At 57.4% G+C, this 18,101-nt stretch overlaps 1 protein-coding gene across 4 annotated transcripts in view; it reads right to left on the reverse strand.

Annotated features, from left to right (window-relative positions):
- Window positions 1-408: 408 nt before the first annotated feature.
- CUX1 (cut like homeobox 1) overlaps window positions 409-18,101 on the reverse strand; it is a 378,856-nt gene continuing 361,163 nt past the window's right edge. For all 4 annotated transcript variants that reach the window (XM_036904518.2, XM_036904517.2, XM_036904516.2 and 1 more), the window contains exons 15-23: window positions 8,791-8,918; window positions 8,046-8,112; window positions 7,291-7,403; window positions 4,495-4,611; window positions 3,458-3,541; window positions 2,846-2,902; window positions 2,364-2,444; window positions 1,511-1,575; window positions 409-1,284 (exon numbers count right to left, since the gene is read on the reverse strand). In XM_036904518.2, the coding sequence (XP_036760413.2) occupies window positions 1,215-1,284; window positions 1,511-1,575; window positions 2,364-2,444; window positions 2,846-2,902; window positions 3,458-3,541; window positions 4,495-4,611; window positions 7,291-7,403; window positions 8,046-8,112; window positions 8,791-8,918 (782 nt within the window). In that variant the 3' untranslated portion in view covers window positions 409-1,214. The remainder of the gene's footprint in view (window positions 1,285-1,510; window positions 1,576-2,363; window positions 2,445-2,845; window positions 2,903-3,457; window positions 3,542-4,494; window positions 4,612-7,290; window positions 7,404-8,045; window positions 8,113-8,790; window positions 8,919-18,101) is intronic.

The following is an 18,101-nucleotide window of genomic DNA, read 5'->3' on the forward strand; positions in this document are numbered from 1 at the left end:
CTGCAGTGCCTGGTAAGCAGGGGCCCAAGGCAAAGGGCCACAGAGTACATGGCTTCAGAGCACGTACAAAGGGAAGCAGGGACTCCTCAGGACTGATGTCACACATGCACCATACATCATACATCCAACTGCAGCCTGATAGGGAGTTTTTAAAGAAAGGATGGATTTCTCTTTTGGGCTGGACTGTTTGTCTGCTCAAGAGAACTAAGACACCCTCTGTTTGAGTTTTGGCAAAGCTCTGGACTGGCTCATGGAATTCTCAGGGATGGGAAAAGGGGGAGAGACCCTTGCCCCCACCCCCATGCCTCAAATCAGCAGAGCAGCTGAAAGCCCAGCCCCAGCTCCCAGGGGTGTTTCTGCAGGCACCCGTCAGCCTCTAGTACCCCCCAGAGTCACAGAGTGCTGGTGTCAATGTGGCTGCAACCATGTATTTATTCGAAGTGTGCAAAGCGGAACATGCAAGTGTAAATCTAACTTAGGAAGATCTGCCAGTGGCCCCACGGTAGACATTCTAGGATGGCCCCCAGCCAGTTCTGCTTGGCTGAGAAGTACCTGGGCCCCTCAGACCAGTCCTTGGGTCTGAAGAGCCCAGGGTATGGGGGCTCACTAGAGATTCCTTGCCTAGAAACCAGAGTATCTTGCTAAAGAAGAAAGTAAAAATCATGGTGGGTCTGGGGGCCAGGGAGGGGGTAACAGAAACTATTCTACTCTCTGGGGTTCCTCCTCTTCTTGGGGTGGGGGTGATGACAAAGGCAGGCTAGTGGGGGCTGGACTCAAGTCCTGCTGCCTTGCAAGGAAGGGACCTCCATCTCTTGGGGGTGCGTGGCAGATCCTAGGGAAGCCCTAGGGGACCCCAGAGGCTGGCATCCAGAGAGCCAGGGGAGCCCAATTTGGCCAACCATGGCCAGAGTCAGTGAGACCTGAGTCATCATCATAGCTGGGTGCTGTCACCAGGGCTTTTGGTCAGGCAGGCTGGGGGCGGGGCCCGTGCCAGGGCACTAGCCTGGTATGGGGTTTTCTGAACTTGCTGGGCCTGCTGTGGCTGAGACCTGCTTTGAAAGGGGGCCCATGAGGACCTGGATCTGGGACCTCTGGTACTGTTGGTCAGGGGGCAAGGGCAGTTTCTGTGGGGGCTTCTCCAGGGAAGCCTCAGTCATTAGAAGCAGCTGAACAAGCAGGAGTGGGGAATGCAGCCATCACTGTCCAGTGGGATGTCATTGCCATAAGTCACCGGCTGCTGCCCCGTTGTCATTCTCATGGAATTTGTGCAGGTGATCAGCGAACCTGTGAGGCACAAAAACCTTCACTGAGGCCGAGTGTCAAAAGGGAAGTGTATGTGTGTGTGTGTTGGGGGCGCATAGAGATCCGCAGGGTCATCACCATGTGACGGGCGGGTGCTGGGGGCTGTTGGGGCCGAGGGGTTGGCCAAAGCAGGGCAGTGGGAACAAGGAGGGACTGTGGTGCTGGGGCTCAGTGCAGGGCCGTGAGGGGCTTGGGGGGGCATCCTCACTTCTTGGCGCAGAAGGTGGCACAGTCTCTCTCCATGCTCTCACTCCATGCCAGCTTGTAGAGCACCTGGCCAGGCAGAGACACCATGAACTGCCTGTCCCACTTCAGGGTCACTCCAACAGTCCACCCACAGCCCCACAGCCCCTGAAGTCCCCTTGGCCCAGACCCCAGGGCTGGTGGGCCTTAGAGATGCTCTTGTGCCCGCCTGTTTCACATACAGTCTGCCAGGCCCGACACAGAGGGACTGTCCTTAATGGGGCTGGGCATACCACAGGAAGGGCCAGGACCCTGGGGGCAGGGTTGGAGCCCAGGCCAGCCCATGTAGCGGCCATCCTGACTGTGGCCTTGCTGGGGGCAAGGGTCCCCGAGGCTGGAGCCTTCATAGGCATGCCCTGCCCTCCCCTCTCCCCTGACTCAGCAGACATGCAGGCATCACTAGGCCTCTGTGTGTGCTTTGCCTTCTACCTGGAATGCCCCTCTGCACCCGAGGAGACTCAGTTCCCGATGTCCCTTTTCTGTCTATTAGCAGCGTTAGTTAGACCTGCCTTCCCACCTGCCTCAGACTCCCACAGTTACCCTTCCCTCCACCAAAACCCTCCAGGACGGGGCCCCGGATGGAGTCAGCCAGGCCTTTCCCCCAGAGTGGCTGGCCTGCTGCCCCAATCGCAGGGCCCAATGGGTAGGCTTTTGCCCCCAGAATTGCCTGGGGCTCTGACTGGGAGAGAGGTGGCCAAGAACAGACCGTGTGGCTTGTGGTTGGCTGGGGTGCCAGGCCTTAGTGACAGAGTCCCTGCTGTCCCTGGAGTCGAGGCAGAAAGGTGAATGAAGCCCTGGTCGCCCGCCTGGACACTCACCAGGAAGACCAGGCAGTGCAGGAACAGTGTGTAGAAGAAGCCGACGGTGCGCGCCATCTTGTTGGAGAGAACCAGCCGCCCCTGGGGAGCAGGCAAGGTGTGGGGCAGGCCTCACCCCTCCTGCAGGGCTGCCCTGAGAGGTCTGGGGGCAGCCATGGGAGGGAAGGGCAGCCAGCCGCCTTCCATCACACAGTAAAGGGCGGAAACTTGGAACAAAGGAATTCTGAGGAATGGCGCCCCCTGCAGCACGATTCCAGAACCTACCACGAATGGTACTACCAGAAGAGCTGTCCCGGAGTGGGAAGGACCCAGTTCTGAGTCACAGGGCCACGCTTGGCAGGGCCCGTGGGGGGTCAGTGGGGTCCCCGGAGCTCTCCAGACTGGGCTGGAGGGCGGGTGATGGGGGCCCAGGGTGGAAGGTGTCTTGAGGCCTGGAGACAGAGGCTCAGGCCTGTCCCAGTGGGCACAGGGTGGGGACTCACCATGCCGAGGGTGGCCTTGTCCCAGGGGCTCAGGCTCAGGTACTTGCGCTGACGCTCCTGCAGACGGAGGGACGTGAGGAGAGGACCCCAAAGAGCCCACCGGGACCTGGGCCTGCTCTTCCTGCAGACCCCTGGGCCGCTCGGTGGGGCATCCTAGGCCCCTCCACCGTCTGTGTGGCACCCCCCGCGGTGGCTGCTGCCTGCCCTCTGTGGTGGCCCTTCCGCCCGCGAGGGCCAGGGCTGCGCAGCCCGCCTGGTGGGGGAGGGGAGCTATGAGATGCTGGGGGTGGGGCTACCGCAGCCCACCTGACACCAGGAGCTCCCCAGCGTGTGCACCTGGGGTGAACCTGTTCACTGTCACACACCATCATGGGGCCACCAGCAGATGTTCCTGGCACTCTGGACCGAGTAGGGGTGGACCCTGGGCTCCCATGGCACCAGAGCAGGGGTGGAGGCTGCCCTGGAGGTCTGGGGTGGGGGGCTCAGGGTGAGGCTGGTGGAGTGGGGATGAGGGGAGGCCGAGGCCAGGTGAGCTGGTGGGTTCTCTGCAGCCTGCCCACAGCAGGCACCTGCTCTGCCTTGCCCTGTGTGGAGGAGGCTGGGCTCACACACCTTCTTGCTGAAGGAGGAGAACGGGTCCAGGCGCTCCTCGTACTGGGAAGAGTACCGCAGCTCTGTGTCGTCACTGCTGCTGCCCTGTGGGGAGAGAGAAGAGACCCTGTCACGGGGGGCCCCACAGGAAGGAGGGCTGAGGTACCCCAGGCTGGCAGGGTCACAGGAGCCTGTGTCCTCATCAGCACAACAGCGGCAGGGGGTGCAATGCAGGGAGACACATCCCAGAGCTGGAAATAGGCCTGGGTGGCTGTGTGACTGTGGCTTGTGCCACACGTCCAGAGGCCCTGCCCAGAGTCGGAAGGCTTCCACCTGGCTGGGGCCACTGTGCCTGAGGACAGATAAGGGGAGCTAGGGCCAGATGCTGGAATGTACCAGACAGACAGAGCTGGGCCCAGTGCAGGTGGTGGGTTTGGAGGGAGTCCACTAGGAGTGTGCGGGGTGGCTGTGGGGTGCAGGCGGGCATCTGAGAGGGGAGGCACCCCCAGCCAGCACCTGGTGGCTGCTCTGGTTTGCATAGTCCGGGCGCCCTCTGGTGGCCTCAGAACTGCCCCAGCGGGTGGAATGGCTGGCTAGGGGCTGAGCGCCTGGTCCAAGGACGGCAGCCCGGTGAGTGTCACTGCTCCTGGCCCTTTTGCCGCCCACTTTGTCTCCCCACTGTCATACAAGGGTTTCCTTGCACAAGGTGGTCCCCTGTGAGGCCTGGGGGCTGACAGAAGCCAGGGGGGAGCTGTCCCCAGCCCAGAGCAGAGTAGGTAGGTTTCTACTAAGTTCTTTTGATTGGTTTTTGGGATGTTGGACCAAATTCTTTTTTTGTATTCTAAGTTTAAAACATACAGATTTGCCAGGGCCTGTCCTACATGCTCAACTGCCCTGGGGTTAAAGTCCCAGATCCTGGGGGGCCAGCTAGTGGATCACACCCATTTCACAGGGAGACTACCCAGGCCTATGGGCCCCCGACCTCCCTCCTTGGAGTGTCTGGACCACCTCTCTCCTGGCCTGGTACCCCTGGGGTTGAAATTGGGGAGGGTACTTACCCGGCCAGGGTAGCTCTGCAGGAACTTGATCTTTTCAAAGAGCTTGATGTTGTCAGCGCGCAGGCTGTCCAGCTCGCTCTGCAGGGCTTGGATGGTGTGCTGGGCCAGGCGGTTCTCCTGTGGGCAGGCAGGTGGACAGGTGGGCAGGCCCCTGGGTAGGTGGATAGGCAGGCCGGGCCAGCGGAGGAAGGTGGGGATAGGCCTCTGTGCTGGCACAGGCGTTGCTCCCTCTACCTGGGCCCCTTCTTTGCCTGTGGCATCTCCTTGACCTGCTAACCTACTAGACTCCGGTCAAAGCTGCCAGCTCTGGGAAATGCCTCTTCTCCTTCTGTGACCCCACTCCAGGCAGAAGTCACAGTTTTGGGGTCAGGTTTTATTTGTTTATGGTATTATGAGCCTTTAAAAAATTATTATTGAGATATAACTCATATAACAAAACCCACCATTTTTAAGTGTACTGTTCAGTTGTGGGTTTCTTTAGTATGTTTGTGTTATATAACCATCCCCAGTAATTCCAGAACATCTCTATCACCTGGATTAAAAACCCCAAACCTGTCAGCAGTCACTCCCCATTCCCTCTTCCCCTAGGCCCTGGCAACCACTAATCTCCTTTCTGTCTCTATGGATTTGCCTGCTCTGGGCATCTCATATAGACTCCTACACTGTGTGATTTTAATGTTTGCCAATCTAGGTGTCTAGGTGAAATGGGATCTCATTTTTCAATTTATTCAAATTCTTTGACAGGTGTATTCTTCACACAGTTAAAAATTCAAACCGGACAAAAAAGTGCATAGTGGTATAAAATGTTCCTCAAAAAATTAAACATAGAATTACCAGGATCCACTTCCAGGTATATAACCCAAAGAATTGAAAGCAGGGACTTGAGGTATTTGCATACCTGTGTGCAGAGCAGCAGTATTCACAGCAGCTGAAAGTTGGGAACAAGCCAAATGCCCACTCATGGGTGGATGGGCAAGCCGAGTGTGCTCTGTGTTCGATGGACTACTACTCAGCCTTAAAAAGGAGGGGCATTCTGACACCTGCTACGACACATGGATGAACCTTGGGCACATTATGCTGCGTGAAAAAAGCCAGTCACAAAAGACAACTACTGTGTGGTTCCACCTACAAGAGGCCCCTAGAATAGTCAGATTTAGAGAGTCAGAAAGCAGAATGGTGGCTCCTGGGGTTGGGGGCAAGCAGGGGTAAGGAGTGAGTGTTAATGGGGACAGTTTCAGTTTGGGAAGATGAAAATGTTTTGGGGGTGGATGGTGGTGATGGCTGTACAGTGATGTGACTGTACTTAGTGCCCCTGAACTGTTCAATGAAAAATGGCTCAGATGGTAAATTTTATGTTATGTGTGTCTTAGCACAGTTTTTTTGAAGTGTATGGGAAGAAGTTTAGATATTTAAAACAAAAGGTAGACTACTATAAACCCTTGTATTTCCCCCCCCACTTTATCTACTTTGAAGGCCTTCTTTTAAGTGCTGTGTAGCATTCCACGGTGGGGCTATCCTGGTCCCCAGTGGGCACATGGCTGGGCCGAGTCCACTGTCCACGCAGGCAGCTGTGAGGAAGCAGCCCTGGAGGTCCCTCTTTTGAGGCCTCTCACTCTGGAGCCCAGATCACAGAAGGCCCCACTGGGCCTGGCCCACCCTTGTCACTGGACAGGCACTGGGCCTGGCCCACAGTGGGCGCTCAGCAAATGTCTGCCTCCCCTGTAACCTGAGCCTGGAAACTCCATGGGACACCGTGGGTTTGGAGAGGAAGGGTCTAGAAATTCCATCATCAGCCAAGCAGTGAGTCTTTGAGAAGGTTGGAAACCTTCTTAGCTCTTGCTGCCCCTGGAAGAGCAATCAGGGATGGCCTGGGATGGGGGCTCTGCAGATTCCCCAGGGCCAGGAGGGTGCCAGCTCCAGGCACTCCTCTGCTCTGTCACCAGGCCCTCCACGCTCCTGAGCCAGCATCCACTCCCTCCGGGGGGAGGCCCTGGCCCTGGCCTTGCTGTTCTGGCTCCCCTGCTCCTGCTCTGGCACTTCCTCCCTGACCTACTCTGTCCTCTCCTGTCCCCCTTCTTCCTGGGGACCACAGCCACCCTGCTGTCACCATCCGATGTCAGGAATGCCTATGTGGGGGTACCTCACATTCAAGGCCCAGGTGCAAGGGGACTGGCACCTTCCTCACGGCGCCCCTCCAGGAAGGCCACCAGCCAGGCCCTCGGCAGCCAGTGGGCTTTCCCGGACCCCACAGTGCTCCTGGACATTCTAGTCTGTTTGTCTTTAGAGGGCTCAGAGACCCTCCTCTCTCCAACCTGCCCCTGCTTTCCCAGGCTCCCACCTAATTTATAGACATTTCTTCCTGGATGATAGTGGCCACTTCCCGTTTGTCTTGCCAGGATAGACTCTGTCCTGAATTGGCTACCCAAGTGACCCTTCGCATCCTCCATTCTGGCAGTGTCACTCGCCTCCTTAATCCTTTGATGGCACACCAGTTCAGGAGCAGGCCACTTGCCTGGCTACTCTGTGTCTTGTCCCTGCAGCCCTGGCATGGCCTGCACTCCTTTCTGGCTTGTTGGCCCTTCTCTGCCCATGCAGTCTCCTCTGCCTTGAGCATCTGTCACTTTTCAAAGCCCAGCATGGCAAACCTTCTCCAGGAAGCCCTTTCTGACTGCACAGAACAAATCTAACTCCACTGTGATTTATGTCTGTGACACATCTTTCTCCACTAAGCCTCTGTGTCCCCTGCTATGCCCTCATGTCCAAGGAGGGTAGGAGAGAGGGAAGGATGTGACTCACAGCCTCCAGCTCTTGGTTCCTGGCTCGGAAGCGCTCCCTCTGGCTGGAAATGATGGACAGCAGCGAGTCTACCTGGCCCTCGGGGAGAGTGCCACTGGCTGGTGCTGAGGGTCCTAGGAGGTAGGGGAGAGTGGCTTGGGGTGGCAAGAGGCAGAAGCCAGCAGTAGGGCGGCCCAGCCCCAAGGGAGCTCTGGCCAAGTGCCACAGGGTGGAAAGTACAAGGTGTCCGAGTACAAACTGCTTAGAGGCCAGGGAAGGGGAAAGGGTGTGATAGGAGCATAGGGCCCTGGGAAGGGAAAGCCGCAGTCAGGCTCCCTGCCTGCACTGTCCCAGGGCTGGGACCCAAAGCCCTTCCTTATGACTTTATACTTGGAGCTGAGACTAAGTTCCCAGCTGCAGGGGAAGCAAGGGGACACTGAGGGTGCTGGGAAGCCATGAGTGCCCCCCTGCTATGTCCTGGCCCAGCATCCCCAGATTCTGGCCTGGGTGCCCGAGGAGGCTACCTCCCTCATGCTGAGAGCTCTCTGGCTGCACCTCAGGGCTGAGGCCTCCTCGGGGAGCTGAGCACACCCACCAGCCTTTGATAGGTCAAAGGGTCAGGCTAAGGCCTGGAAACGAAGTGCTTAGGGCCCTGGCCTTCTCTGAAGGAGGGGCGTGCTTTTCAGGGATCAGGGTTCAGGCTGTGACACATATTCTCCCTCCTCTCTCCTGCCTGCCCATCACTGCCTTGGTGGGTCAGGCGGGCCCCTCCTCACCATAGAACAGGGCAGTGGCCTCCTTGATGGGCTCTGGAATCTTCTCCAGGCCATGTTCGGCTGCGCCCTGCAGGTGAGAGGAAGAGATGGGGCAGGTGCCTCCGCTTGGGGCACTGAACACACCTTTTCAAGATAGAAGCAAATGGGGGGCAGGGAGCAGGTGGGGTGGTTTGGCAGCAGGGCTGGGAACAGCAGTGGCCCAAGAGGCCTGGAGAGGACACCTCGCATGGGCTACCAATGAGAAGGCTGGGCCCTGAGTTCACCCTGAGGCTGAGCTCAGTGGTGGGGCTCTCACCCAGCCACTCGGCCCTGATGGCATCAGAGGCTGGGTGACCCTGGTCCTGCCAGCCAGCCCCGCTTCTCTTCCCAAGCCCAATGTCTTCACCTCTAAAATGAGGTGGGGGATGTGCTGACCTCCAGGGAACTTTGGGCTCCAGCCTTCTGTGAACTTGGGGGCTCGGGTCCACTTGCTGTGAGATGGGGGGATAACCTTGCTTCTGTCCAGAGCTCCCAGGGCAGAGGTCCAAGCCAGTGCCTGGACCCTGGGTGCTTTGTGCCAGCTTAAGAAAACCTGCCCCCTGACCTGTGGCCGGACATCCTGAACTGGGCCTGTGTGGGCCTTACAGTGGGCAGGTGGACACCGGCTGCCTGAGGAACAGGCTGGCTCATCTGGGAAGTTGGCATTCTGTGTCTGGAAGAGCCTGAGGTAGGTGGTGGGCGGGCAGGGTATAGGGGGTGGTCTCACCTCAGCATCTGGTCTCTGGAGGGACTGGATGGTGCTGAGATCCTGCTCCAAGCGGGCGATCAGGTCCCTCTGTGCAGCTGCTGTGGCCATGGCCTCGGTGACATGGGCCTGCAGCTCTGCACAGCGCCCTGTGCCAAAGGAAACGTGGCATCAGAGGAGGTGTGGTGCCATCCGTGGTGCCCTCTCTCCTCCCCTCCACTCCAGCACACAACCTGTGCCCTGCCTAAGGGACCATCAGACCAGCCAGCGGGGGCAGGGGTAAACCTGGCCCTAAGCATGCATATGCTCATGACATTCTCTGGGCAGGGAAGGAGCCCAGGCCAGGCTTTTAGGAGGGACAGGTCCACCTGGCTCTGCTGTGACCAGTCAGGGGAGCCTGGCCAGCCCCTTCCCCTCTCTAGGCCTCACTCTGCCTGTCAAGCAGGGAAAGGATGTTGAAACCAATGAGTCCCAAATTCCTTTCAGGGCTGATACCCTGGGATAAAGACCATAGCGAGGCCTCAGGGGGAGGAGTGGGGAGAAAGCCATGGGAGATGCAGTGGAGGGCAGCAGGCCACCGTCAGACCCAGCAGGGGCTGGGGTGTGAGAGGTCCCCCCTCTGGAGTGGACACCAGGCTTGCTTGGACCCCCGTCCACAGGGGGTGGCCTCCCAGGAACCCCTGACCCACAGCCCTGTTCCTCTCCCTTTCCCAAGTACCAGGTGTCATCTTTACAGCAAAGCCAATCCAAAATAATTCTGTGTGGACACTGTCCCTCCCTTTTGGAGGGTGGGAGATGTTGGAAAGGTCGCCAGCCCAGGCCTGCGGGTACCTTCAGCAGCCACTGGCTGGGAAGAAGACAGTGGTGGCCTGGGGGCCAGCTGAACGGAGGCCCCGACTGCGGTCCTTTGAGGTATACTTCATGGCCACCAGAGGGCGCTGTGGCCTCAGAAATGCCCAAAGGCTGTGGGTAGCGCCAGGAGAATGGATCCTGTACCCTCCCTGGGGGGCTCGCCCGTCACTGTGGAGCTACTGACCAGCTGGCCAGCCCAACCCTAGCTGGGCCCAGTGCCCTAGGCCAGGATGGGGGGCAAACTGCCTCACCCCCATCCGCTCCATCTCTGGGGTACCTTTTGCCTGCCAAGCTCTTTACACACCTCACAACAGTCCAATCAGTCAGAAAAGATGATCCCCATTTTACAGATGAACAACTGAGGCTCCTGGCTTGGGACCAAACCCAAGGGTTTCCCCCACTAGGTCCCTTCCTCCAGCCACAGCTAAGCCCTTCCCCACACCAGGGTCTCCTCCGGTTCAGGCCCTGAATGGATTTCTTCCGTTAGACAACTCTGAGCCCAGGTAGGTGGTGTCGGTGGGAGTGAGGCATCCGAGCTGGGGATGGGGAGGAGGCTGGACCTGAGGGCAGGGCAGGTCACGGAGGGGGGACTGTGGGGGTGGGGTTGGGGGCTGGCCTTCAGCCTGTAGGCTCTGTGTGGCCTACAGGCGCTTCCAGCAGACCCTGTCGCAGGGAGGCCTAGCAGGCCCAATGACATGACTTGCTGGCTTGGTCCCAGAGCTGCGGAAGGGCCTAAGAGCAGGGTTACCTTGCTGCACTGCACACACTTCAGAGGGAAGGCGGACAGAAATCATTTCCAGGTGCTGCATGTCCACAGGGACAACTGCAAACAGGAGCACATCCAAAAAGTGTCCTGGGGTGAACCCCGGCAGGTGGGTGGACAGACCCTGGGATGAGTGGAGGGTGTGAGCCCAGAGAAGGCTCAGGTGAGCAGCATCCCGCCTGGAGGAAGGGGGGCCCCAGGGACAGAAGGGACAGGACATAGGTGGGGAGCCTACGGCCAGGTGGACAGTTGCCCAGCCAGCCAGAGGACAGCGAGCCCTCGGCCCTGGAGCATGGTGCAGAGGGGACCCACGCACAGCTGGAGGGTTGAGTAAAATGCCAGCAAGGTGAAACCTTGCACTGTTAATTTTATTTGCCACCAGCCTGTGGCCCTTCCAACTTGCTCTCCCCAGAACCCTGGGCTAGGAAAGCTCCTGGAGCCGTCCCTGGGCACAGGGAAGGTAAGGCGGCACCCAGCCCAGGTTTCCTGTGCCTTTGGGCCCATTCCTGCTCCTGCGGGGGTGGGCACACAGTCCCTGCCTGTGCACACATGACCTTTGTGCATGGGGGACCCTGACAGCAAACCCTCTGTCTTAGGCTGTCCTGGCCAGAGGGTGCCAGGCCACTGTGTTAAGCTGGCCTACAGGGCCTGTCACTGCAGCTGTTGCAAACATCCCCAGACACTGGGTTGGCCGTGTCTGGGACCTCTGGGGGTCCAAAGCCTCTGAGCACAGGGAAGAGGTTGGGCAAGGCAGTAGCAGGTACTGGAGAGAGTCGTGCCCACACTGTTGTGCAGAATCCAGGAGGGGAGGCCTGTGCCTGGAACTGGTCCCCAGTCAAGGAAGGTGCAGGCAGCAGTGTGGTTTGGCCTGGTGAGGAGGTGTTAGCAGGACAGCTAAGGGGGATGAGGAGGAGGGAACCCATGGGCCTCAGGCTGGAGATGCCGGCTGGAGAGCTCCAGGTCCATGGTGGCTGAGCTCCCAGCGGCCAACACCGAAGCCTGAGGGCTACAGTGAGAACGGCCAGAACAGTGGGGATTGCTGGCATCTTCAGGGGTGTCCCAGAAAGACCCAGAGAAGAGGTGGCAGGAGGCAGTGGAAAGTCGGGACAAAGTGCATTAAGGCACCATGTTGATGAGTAAGGAGGGGTCAGCGGTGTCCTAGGAACTACCCAGTGAGGAGAGGGCTGGAGTGAAGTCCCTGGTGAGTGTGGGCAGGGAGACAGAGTCGGGGCATGCGAAGGCAAGTATCTGTGAAGGGGAGGCCTGCAGAGAGGAGGGGGCGCTGCAGACTGACACGGGCAGGGACGAGGGGTGGAGGGAGGCCCTGGCTTCTGAAAGAGGAGAGATGGCTCAAGACAGCCTCCTCTGCTTATGAAAGTTCACAGGACCTCGTCCTCCTGGGAGAATCTAGCTAGGGGCATGGGGCACTTCCTAGAGGCTGCATTTCACAGGGGGGAGGAAGAAATCAAAGCAGCATCAAGGTCAAGACTTAGACTGGACTATGACTGAAGGTCAAGGTACAACTTCTGACAGCAGAGTAATCAAATGAAGAACCTAATCACAACTGGCGTCGGATGGCAAGGCCTGGGGGTGTTGTGCATGGCTTTCCTGAGGGGACCCTGCGTTGCTCAGTCACCTGCAAGCCAGATTGGAGTGCGGGTGCTGCTCAACACGCCATCTCTGCCTGGGGAACTCTGCGTTGCCCCCACACCTGCCCCTTCCCTCCTCTGCAACTGTCTGTCCCTGCAGGTGGCCAGGGACAAGTGCCTGCAGGTGGCAGCTCCCTGACCCCTTTCCCACGGGTCCCAGCAGGTCTCCCCATTCTCCGCAGCCTCAGCTCCTGCTTCTCTGTCCCGCAAGCACACAGGCATGCCAGTCTCTACCTGAAACACACACGCTCACTCCTCCTCTAGACCCCACGGCCCTCCAGCCAGCTCTCTAGCTGTCTCATCTCAAGTGTTTGCATCTGTAAACCTTTTTCTTCAGCTGTGGATGCCCATCACAGTCACTGTCCTTGCCAAGGTCGCTCATGACTTCACACAGCCCGACGTCCTCAGCCCTCATCTTGCTGGCCCGTCAGCACCCAGCTCCCTGCCCCTCCTGGGCCTCCTGTCCTGTCGGCTGCTCCTTCTCGGCTTCCTTTGCTGGTTTTTCTCCCTGCTCAGCTCTGAAGGCGGCTGCACCCCAGCCGCTGGCCCCACACACCTATTTCCTCTTTAACTCTGGCCACTTTGGGTATCATTGATAAGCTGATGACTGTCCCATGTACAGCTGACCCTCTAACAATGCAGGGGCCGAGAGCACTGACCCTCCATGCAGTAAAAAATCTGGGTATGCCTTTGATTCTCCCAGAGGTTAACCACTAATGCCTATTGTTGACCAGAAGCCTTACCCAAAACATAAATAGTTGATTAACACATATTTTGTATGTTATCTGTATTATATACTGTATTACAGTAAAATAGAGAAAATATTTTTTCAAATTGTTGCAAATCTCTCCCAAATTCTCCAGTATATTTATTGAAAACCATCTGTATGTAAGGGGACCTGCATAGTTCAGGCTGTGGAGCTCAAGGATCAACATGTCTCCATCCACACTTCCCCCGGAGCTCACTGCTTGGATGTGTAAGCTTAGGGGGTCCAACTGAGGCCTTGTTCCTGCCAAATCTGCTCCCCCGCAACAGGACCCCCTGTTGACACGGCCTGGGAGGCAGCATCCTCAGGGCTGTGGGGAGTGGAGGCAAGGCCACCCTTTAGTGGCTTAGGCCAAATCCCTGGGGGCCACCTTGCTCTCTCTCCTCTATCACTCCTTACATTGACTCTGGCCCAAGGCCTATTTTTGGCTCTACCTTCAAAATGTATGCAGAATCCAGCCACTTTTCACATTGCCACCATCCGGTCCAAGTTATGATTGGTTATGGCAACAGCTTCCCATTGGTCTCCCTTCTTCCACCCTCACCCCTATAATCTAGTCACAAAGCAGCAGACAGAGAGCCTTTTAAGTGGGAAGATCAGACCACTTGCTGTTCAAACCCCTCAACGGTCCCACCTCACTTAGGGTAACAGCCAAGGCTCTACAGCGGCCTACGAGGCCCTACCTGCTCTGCCTCTCACTTCCCTAGCTGGTTGACTCCCCCACTTCCCCTTGGTTGCTTTGTTCCAGCTATACTGACTTTCAGGGACATTTGTGCCACAGGACCTTGGCACTTGCTGCTCCCTCTGCCCGGCACGTTCGTCCCTTGGGCATCTGCATGGTTCATGCCCTCCCCTCTGTCAAGACTCTTTTATATCCTAACCTTAGTGAGGCCTACTCTGACCACATTTAAAATTCTACCCCTCCCACTTGCTGTTCCTGTCCCTCTTAACTTCTTTTTCTCCCACAATACTTATCACTGTCCAAACAACTATGTAATTCACTTATGTATTATGCCTACCATCTGTCCCCCCACTAGAAGGTAATCTCCTTGTCTGTCACCTGCTAAACTCCAGTGCCCAGAGCAGGGGCACAATGGTTAGCCCTCAACGTGTGCTAGCTGACAGGGCTGAGGGGACCCCACCCAGCAGGGAAGCACTGGTCCTCTAGACGGAACCTCCCCCAGGGATTTGCAGGGCTGCAGGGCCTCCCAGATTGAGGTACAGGCAGCAAGGGCCTAGCAGGGCCAGTAGCTTCTACTGCTCCCATCACCTGATAACTGCTCAGACCTCACCTGGGACCCCCAGGCGGGGCCCTGGCTCTGGGGCCACAGACCTTCCAACATGAAGCCCTGGGGCGACCCTGCATCTTGCCTGTGAGTCCATACTTGCTGGAGGGGCTGGGAGGTGTTTTCTCTCCAGCTGGGACCCCTGCAGCCCCCACATGGCTGCAGACACTCTGGGTTCTTTCTATCTGAGTCCTAGCCAGATGTTGAGAACAAGCCCCACCTGGAGCCACCACCCTCCAGACCCCACTTTGTTCTCATGGAGAGTGTGATTGTCCCCCTCCCACCAGCACGCCCTTCCCCAGCACAGCGCTGGCTATTCCTCTGACACCACATTGTCACCTCTGTGCCCTTGATCTGGCGTGCCCTCCCTGCCTGCCTGCTGCAAATGCCACTTCCCATTTCATGGCCACTTCCTGTGACTACCCCCTGCCCTTTCTCAAGTTGGTGCTCGGACACCCCCTCAGCACCGATTATGGGCCTGGGACTGGGTGGTGGTTCTGCACCTGGTCTACCCCCCCTGGGCTGTGAGTGAGCTGAGGCTGCTGGACACCCAGCCTGGAGCACGGCTCTGGCACAGAGCAGCTCTCAGGGACTGTCTGCTGAGTGAACCAGAGGAGGAGTTCCAGCAGCCTAGACCACAGCCCTGTGGGCAGTGGGGCCAGGCCAGGCTTTGCTGGGAGTAAAGGGCACTGTCCCATGTACTGTGGGGTGTCCACCCATTCTTTCAGAAAAGATTTTCTGAGCATCAGCTAAGACTTGTCCAATGTCACCAGCTGGCAAGAGGATGCTGGGACTTCTCTACCTGCTAGAGGCCAGGGGCACCTCCCTGCCCGGTTGTGACAAATGCCTAAAATATCTCCAGATATTGCCTAATGTGCCGAGGGGCAGAGTCACTCCTGGCTGAGAACCACCACCGCAGAGCATGCAGTCTCCTCAAACACGGGAGGCTCCTGGGTGTGGCTGTAATGTGGGGATCAACCTTGACAGGTGCTCACATCAGACGGTGTCTAGGAGGACACTGCCTCTGTGGAAGGCCCTCCACTGAGCGACCAGCGGCGAGAGCCTTTTCTTGTCTGTGGCTGAGTTCAGGGGTGGCAGTTTCACCTGCCCAAGGAACCCGAGACTTAATTTTTTAAGCAGGGGGTTGGCAAGAGTATGGAGACTAGGCTGCTTCAGCTGCACGCTGCTCAGGCGTGGTGGGCCTCACCGGCTGGGGCTCTGGCCAACCTTGGGAGGGAGTGCCCGTCCCGCGTGGGGGCCCCTCCTGCTTCTGCACAACTGACCGAAGGGAACTGCTCCAGCAGCCCAGTTCGACAACATAACACCCTCGTCAGCAGCCACAACTAACATGTACTGAGCGCCCGCTGCTTTACAGAGACAGAAATGGAAGCTCAAAAGAAGTTAAACCTACTCATTCTTTCAGAAAAGATTTCTGAATCAACTAAGACTTGTCCAATGTCATCAGCTGGCAAGAGGATGCTGGGACTTAATGCACTGCCACTTGCTCACAGAGGAGGAGGGCCCGAGGCTGCCTGTAAAGTGAGTGGGGTCCTCAAACCTCACTCCCTGAAGATCCCCCACCCCCTACTGCCCCAAATAGAGCAGCTCTGCTTTTACCTGTCCACAAACCACCTAGCTTGGAAAAAATGCCCTTGCTGTTGACATTTTGAGAGGCCGAGCTTCTTGGGACTGGGAGGAACTTCTGAATGTCTGCCCAAGACTGGGCATGGGCTGCATCTCCCACTTCCATCAACCCAGCTCACCCCGTGTTAGGAGGGCCCAACAATGGGGCCCCCACCAGTATTCCCACCGTGCTCTTGAGCCCAGGTCCTCAGTTTGGCTTCCCACACCCCGCCACCTTTCAGGGCCCCCTCCTGTGCTGAAGCAGAGAGCAGCAAGCCGAGTGCCCCCCAGAGTAGGCGTCTAGGGCTGTGACATACTCCAAGGCAGCCACACGGAGGCCCCTTAAACACAAGCAGACAGGATCACTGCGGACGACTCACCCACTTGAGTAATTACTTCATCAGGTCACCCTGGCCTGTATCTCCCAACTGCGTTTCCTCACAGCACCAAATAAGCCATGTCCTTTCATTCAGACCCGACCCACCTGGCTATAGAGAAAGGAGAAAGGCCATACGCGGGGAGGCTGAGCCCTCTGCCCGGAGGGCGGCATCACGCAAGTGCAGTCAGAGCACAGACTCTTGCTCTTCTGCCTCCGGAACTGGCGGTGTACAAGAAGAGTCAGGCCTGCAAAACCATGGGCACCCAAGTCCCACTGACTGGGCTGCCACCATCAGCCCAGTGCTTTGCTCAGCACTGCTGGCCACCATTCCTGGTCCTCACAAGCCTGTGGGACAGGCGATGGTGGCCCTATTTCACAGACAAGGAAGCGGAAGCCAGGAGGGTCAGCACTTTAAGGGCACCCAAGCCGTAAGGGTGACAACAGCAATTAGGGACGCAGGCCCTTATGGAGCATGTGTAACTGCAGTTTTGTTTAATTAAATCGCACTTTAAAAGCACTTGGGGAGGCTTTCTGGATCAAAAGACTTTGTACTAAGTGCTTTTTCTTTTAACATTTCATATTTAATTTAGTTGACAGACCTTTAAAAAGTAGGGGTATTCCTAAATTAGCAAACAGAGGATGTTAGCTGAGATAGACCTCAGTTAGTCAGACTGGCAGAGCTCGTACTGGTTATGCTTATTTCTCCCATCTGTGGGGTGGGGGCGTGGGGCCACTCCTTTAGGGGCAGCTCTAGACACACCCATGACCCTGAGTGGCCAGAGGAGGCACAGGGCTGCCAGGAGCCCCTGGCCCTGGTGCGAGACTGTCCCATGCTCTGGGGCCTCGCACTGGAGGCCAGGGAGGATGGAGTCCAGTTTAACTGGGAGACAGGCTCACGCTTCTGAATCATACGTGGGACCTGCATTCTGAAACCTACAAATTAACGCACAACCAATGAATAGTCCCCCACCAATCACACAGTGAGGATGGCGATTCTTTCCCAACCCAGCAAATCTCAAGATGAGAAACATCCTGTTACAAGAATGTGGACCACCAAGCAACCAGCTCTCAGAGCTCTCCCACCTCCAGCCCTGAACACCGGCTGGAGGGACCCCTTCTCAGGAGCCTGAGCATTCCAGAAACCCGCGAGACCCCACTCCTCCTTCCTCTTCCCACTCCCTTGCCGGAGCTAACATGTGCCCTAGGCTTGTCCCTCCCATCAGGAGGCAGAGAAAAGCGAGACCCTCACAGAGCAGGCTGATGCCAGACCTGTACCTCTGCAATGGTGCCTGGCTGTGGCCCTGGGCACCCAAGTCCCACTGACTGGGCTGCCACCATCAGCCCAGTGCTTTGCTCAGCACTGCTGGCCACCATTCCTGGTCCTCACAAGCCTGTGGGACAGGCGATGGTGGCCCTATTTCACAGACAAGGAAGCGGAAGCCAGGAGGGTCAGCACTTTAAGGGCACCCGCCGTAAGGGTGACAACAGCAATTAGGGACGCAGGCCCTTATGGAGCATGTGCCATTTGCTCCAATGCACACCTGGGGGAGGGCAAGGCCTGCTGGTGCCCAGGTCCCCATGCATCCTACCCCCACACCAGGTTTTTGCTGACACCTGCCCGGACACCACACGCCGTGGAAGCCCGGGAAGGTGAGGGGCGGATGGCTACGTCCAGAACGGCAACTCTAGAGGTGCTCTTTGGGCCCAGAATGAAAGTGTTTGCTGCTTCTCCTCAGGCCAGAACACTTCAAATAAAAACAACCCACACATTCTTGTGTTTGTATAAAAGATATTTACTTCAATTATCACACCTAGGGTGCTAGTGAATAATAGTAATACATGGTGTGAGTTTCATACAGTGATATTGCTTCTCCATATCATATAGGGACCGTTGTACAGTGCTGAGAACAAACATCGTATGGCTAACCAAAGACAGAAGGGACAATGCCGAGGGGCCGACGGTGCCTCCCACCCCCACGCCAGCTGGATCAACTTTTGACTCTTAACGTCGAAA

Source organism: Manis pentadactyla, chromosome 10 (assembly GCF_030020395.1).
Source record: "Manis pentadactyla isolate mManPen7 chromosome 10, mManPen7.hap1, whole genome shotgun sequence".
Lineage (NCBI taxonomy): Eukaryota > Metazoa > Chordata > Mammalia > Pholidota > Manidae > Manis > Manis pentadactyla.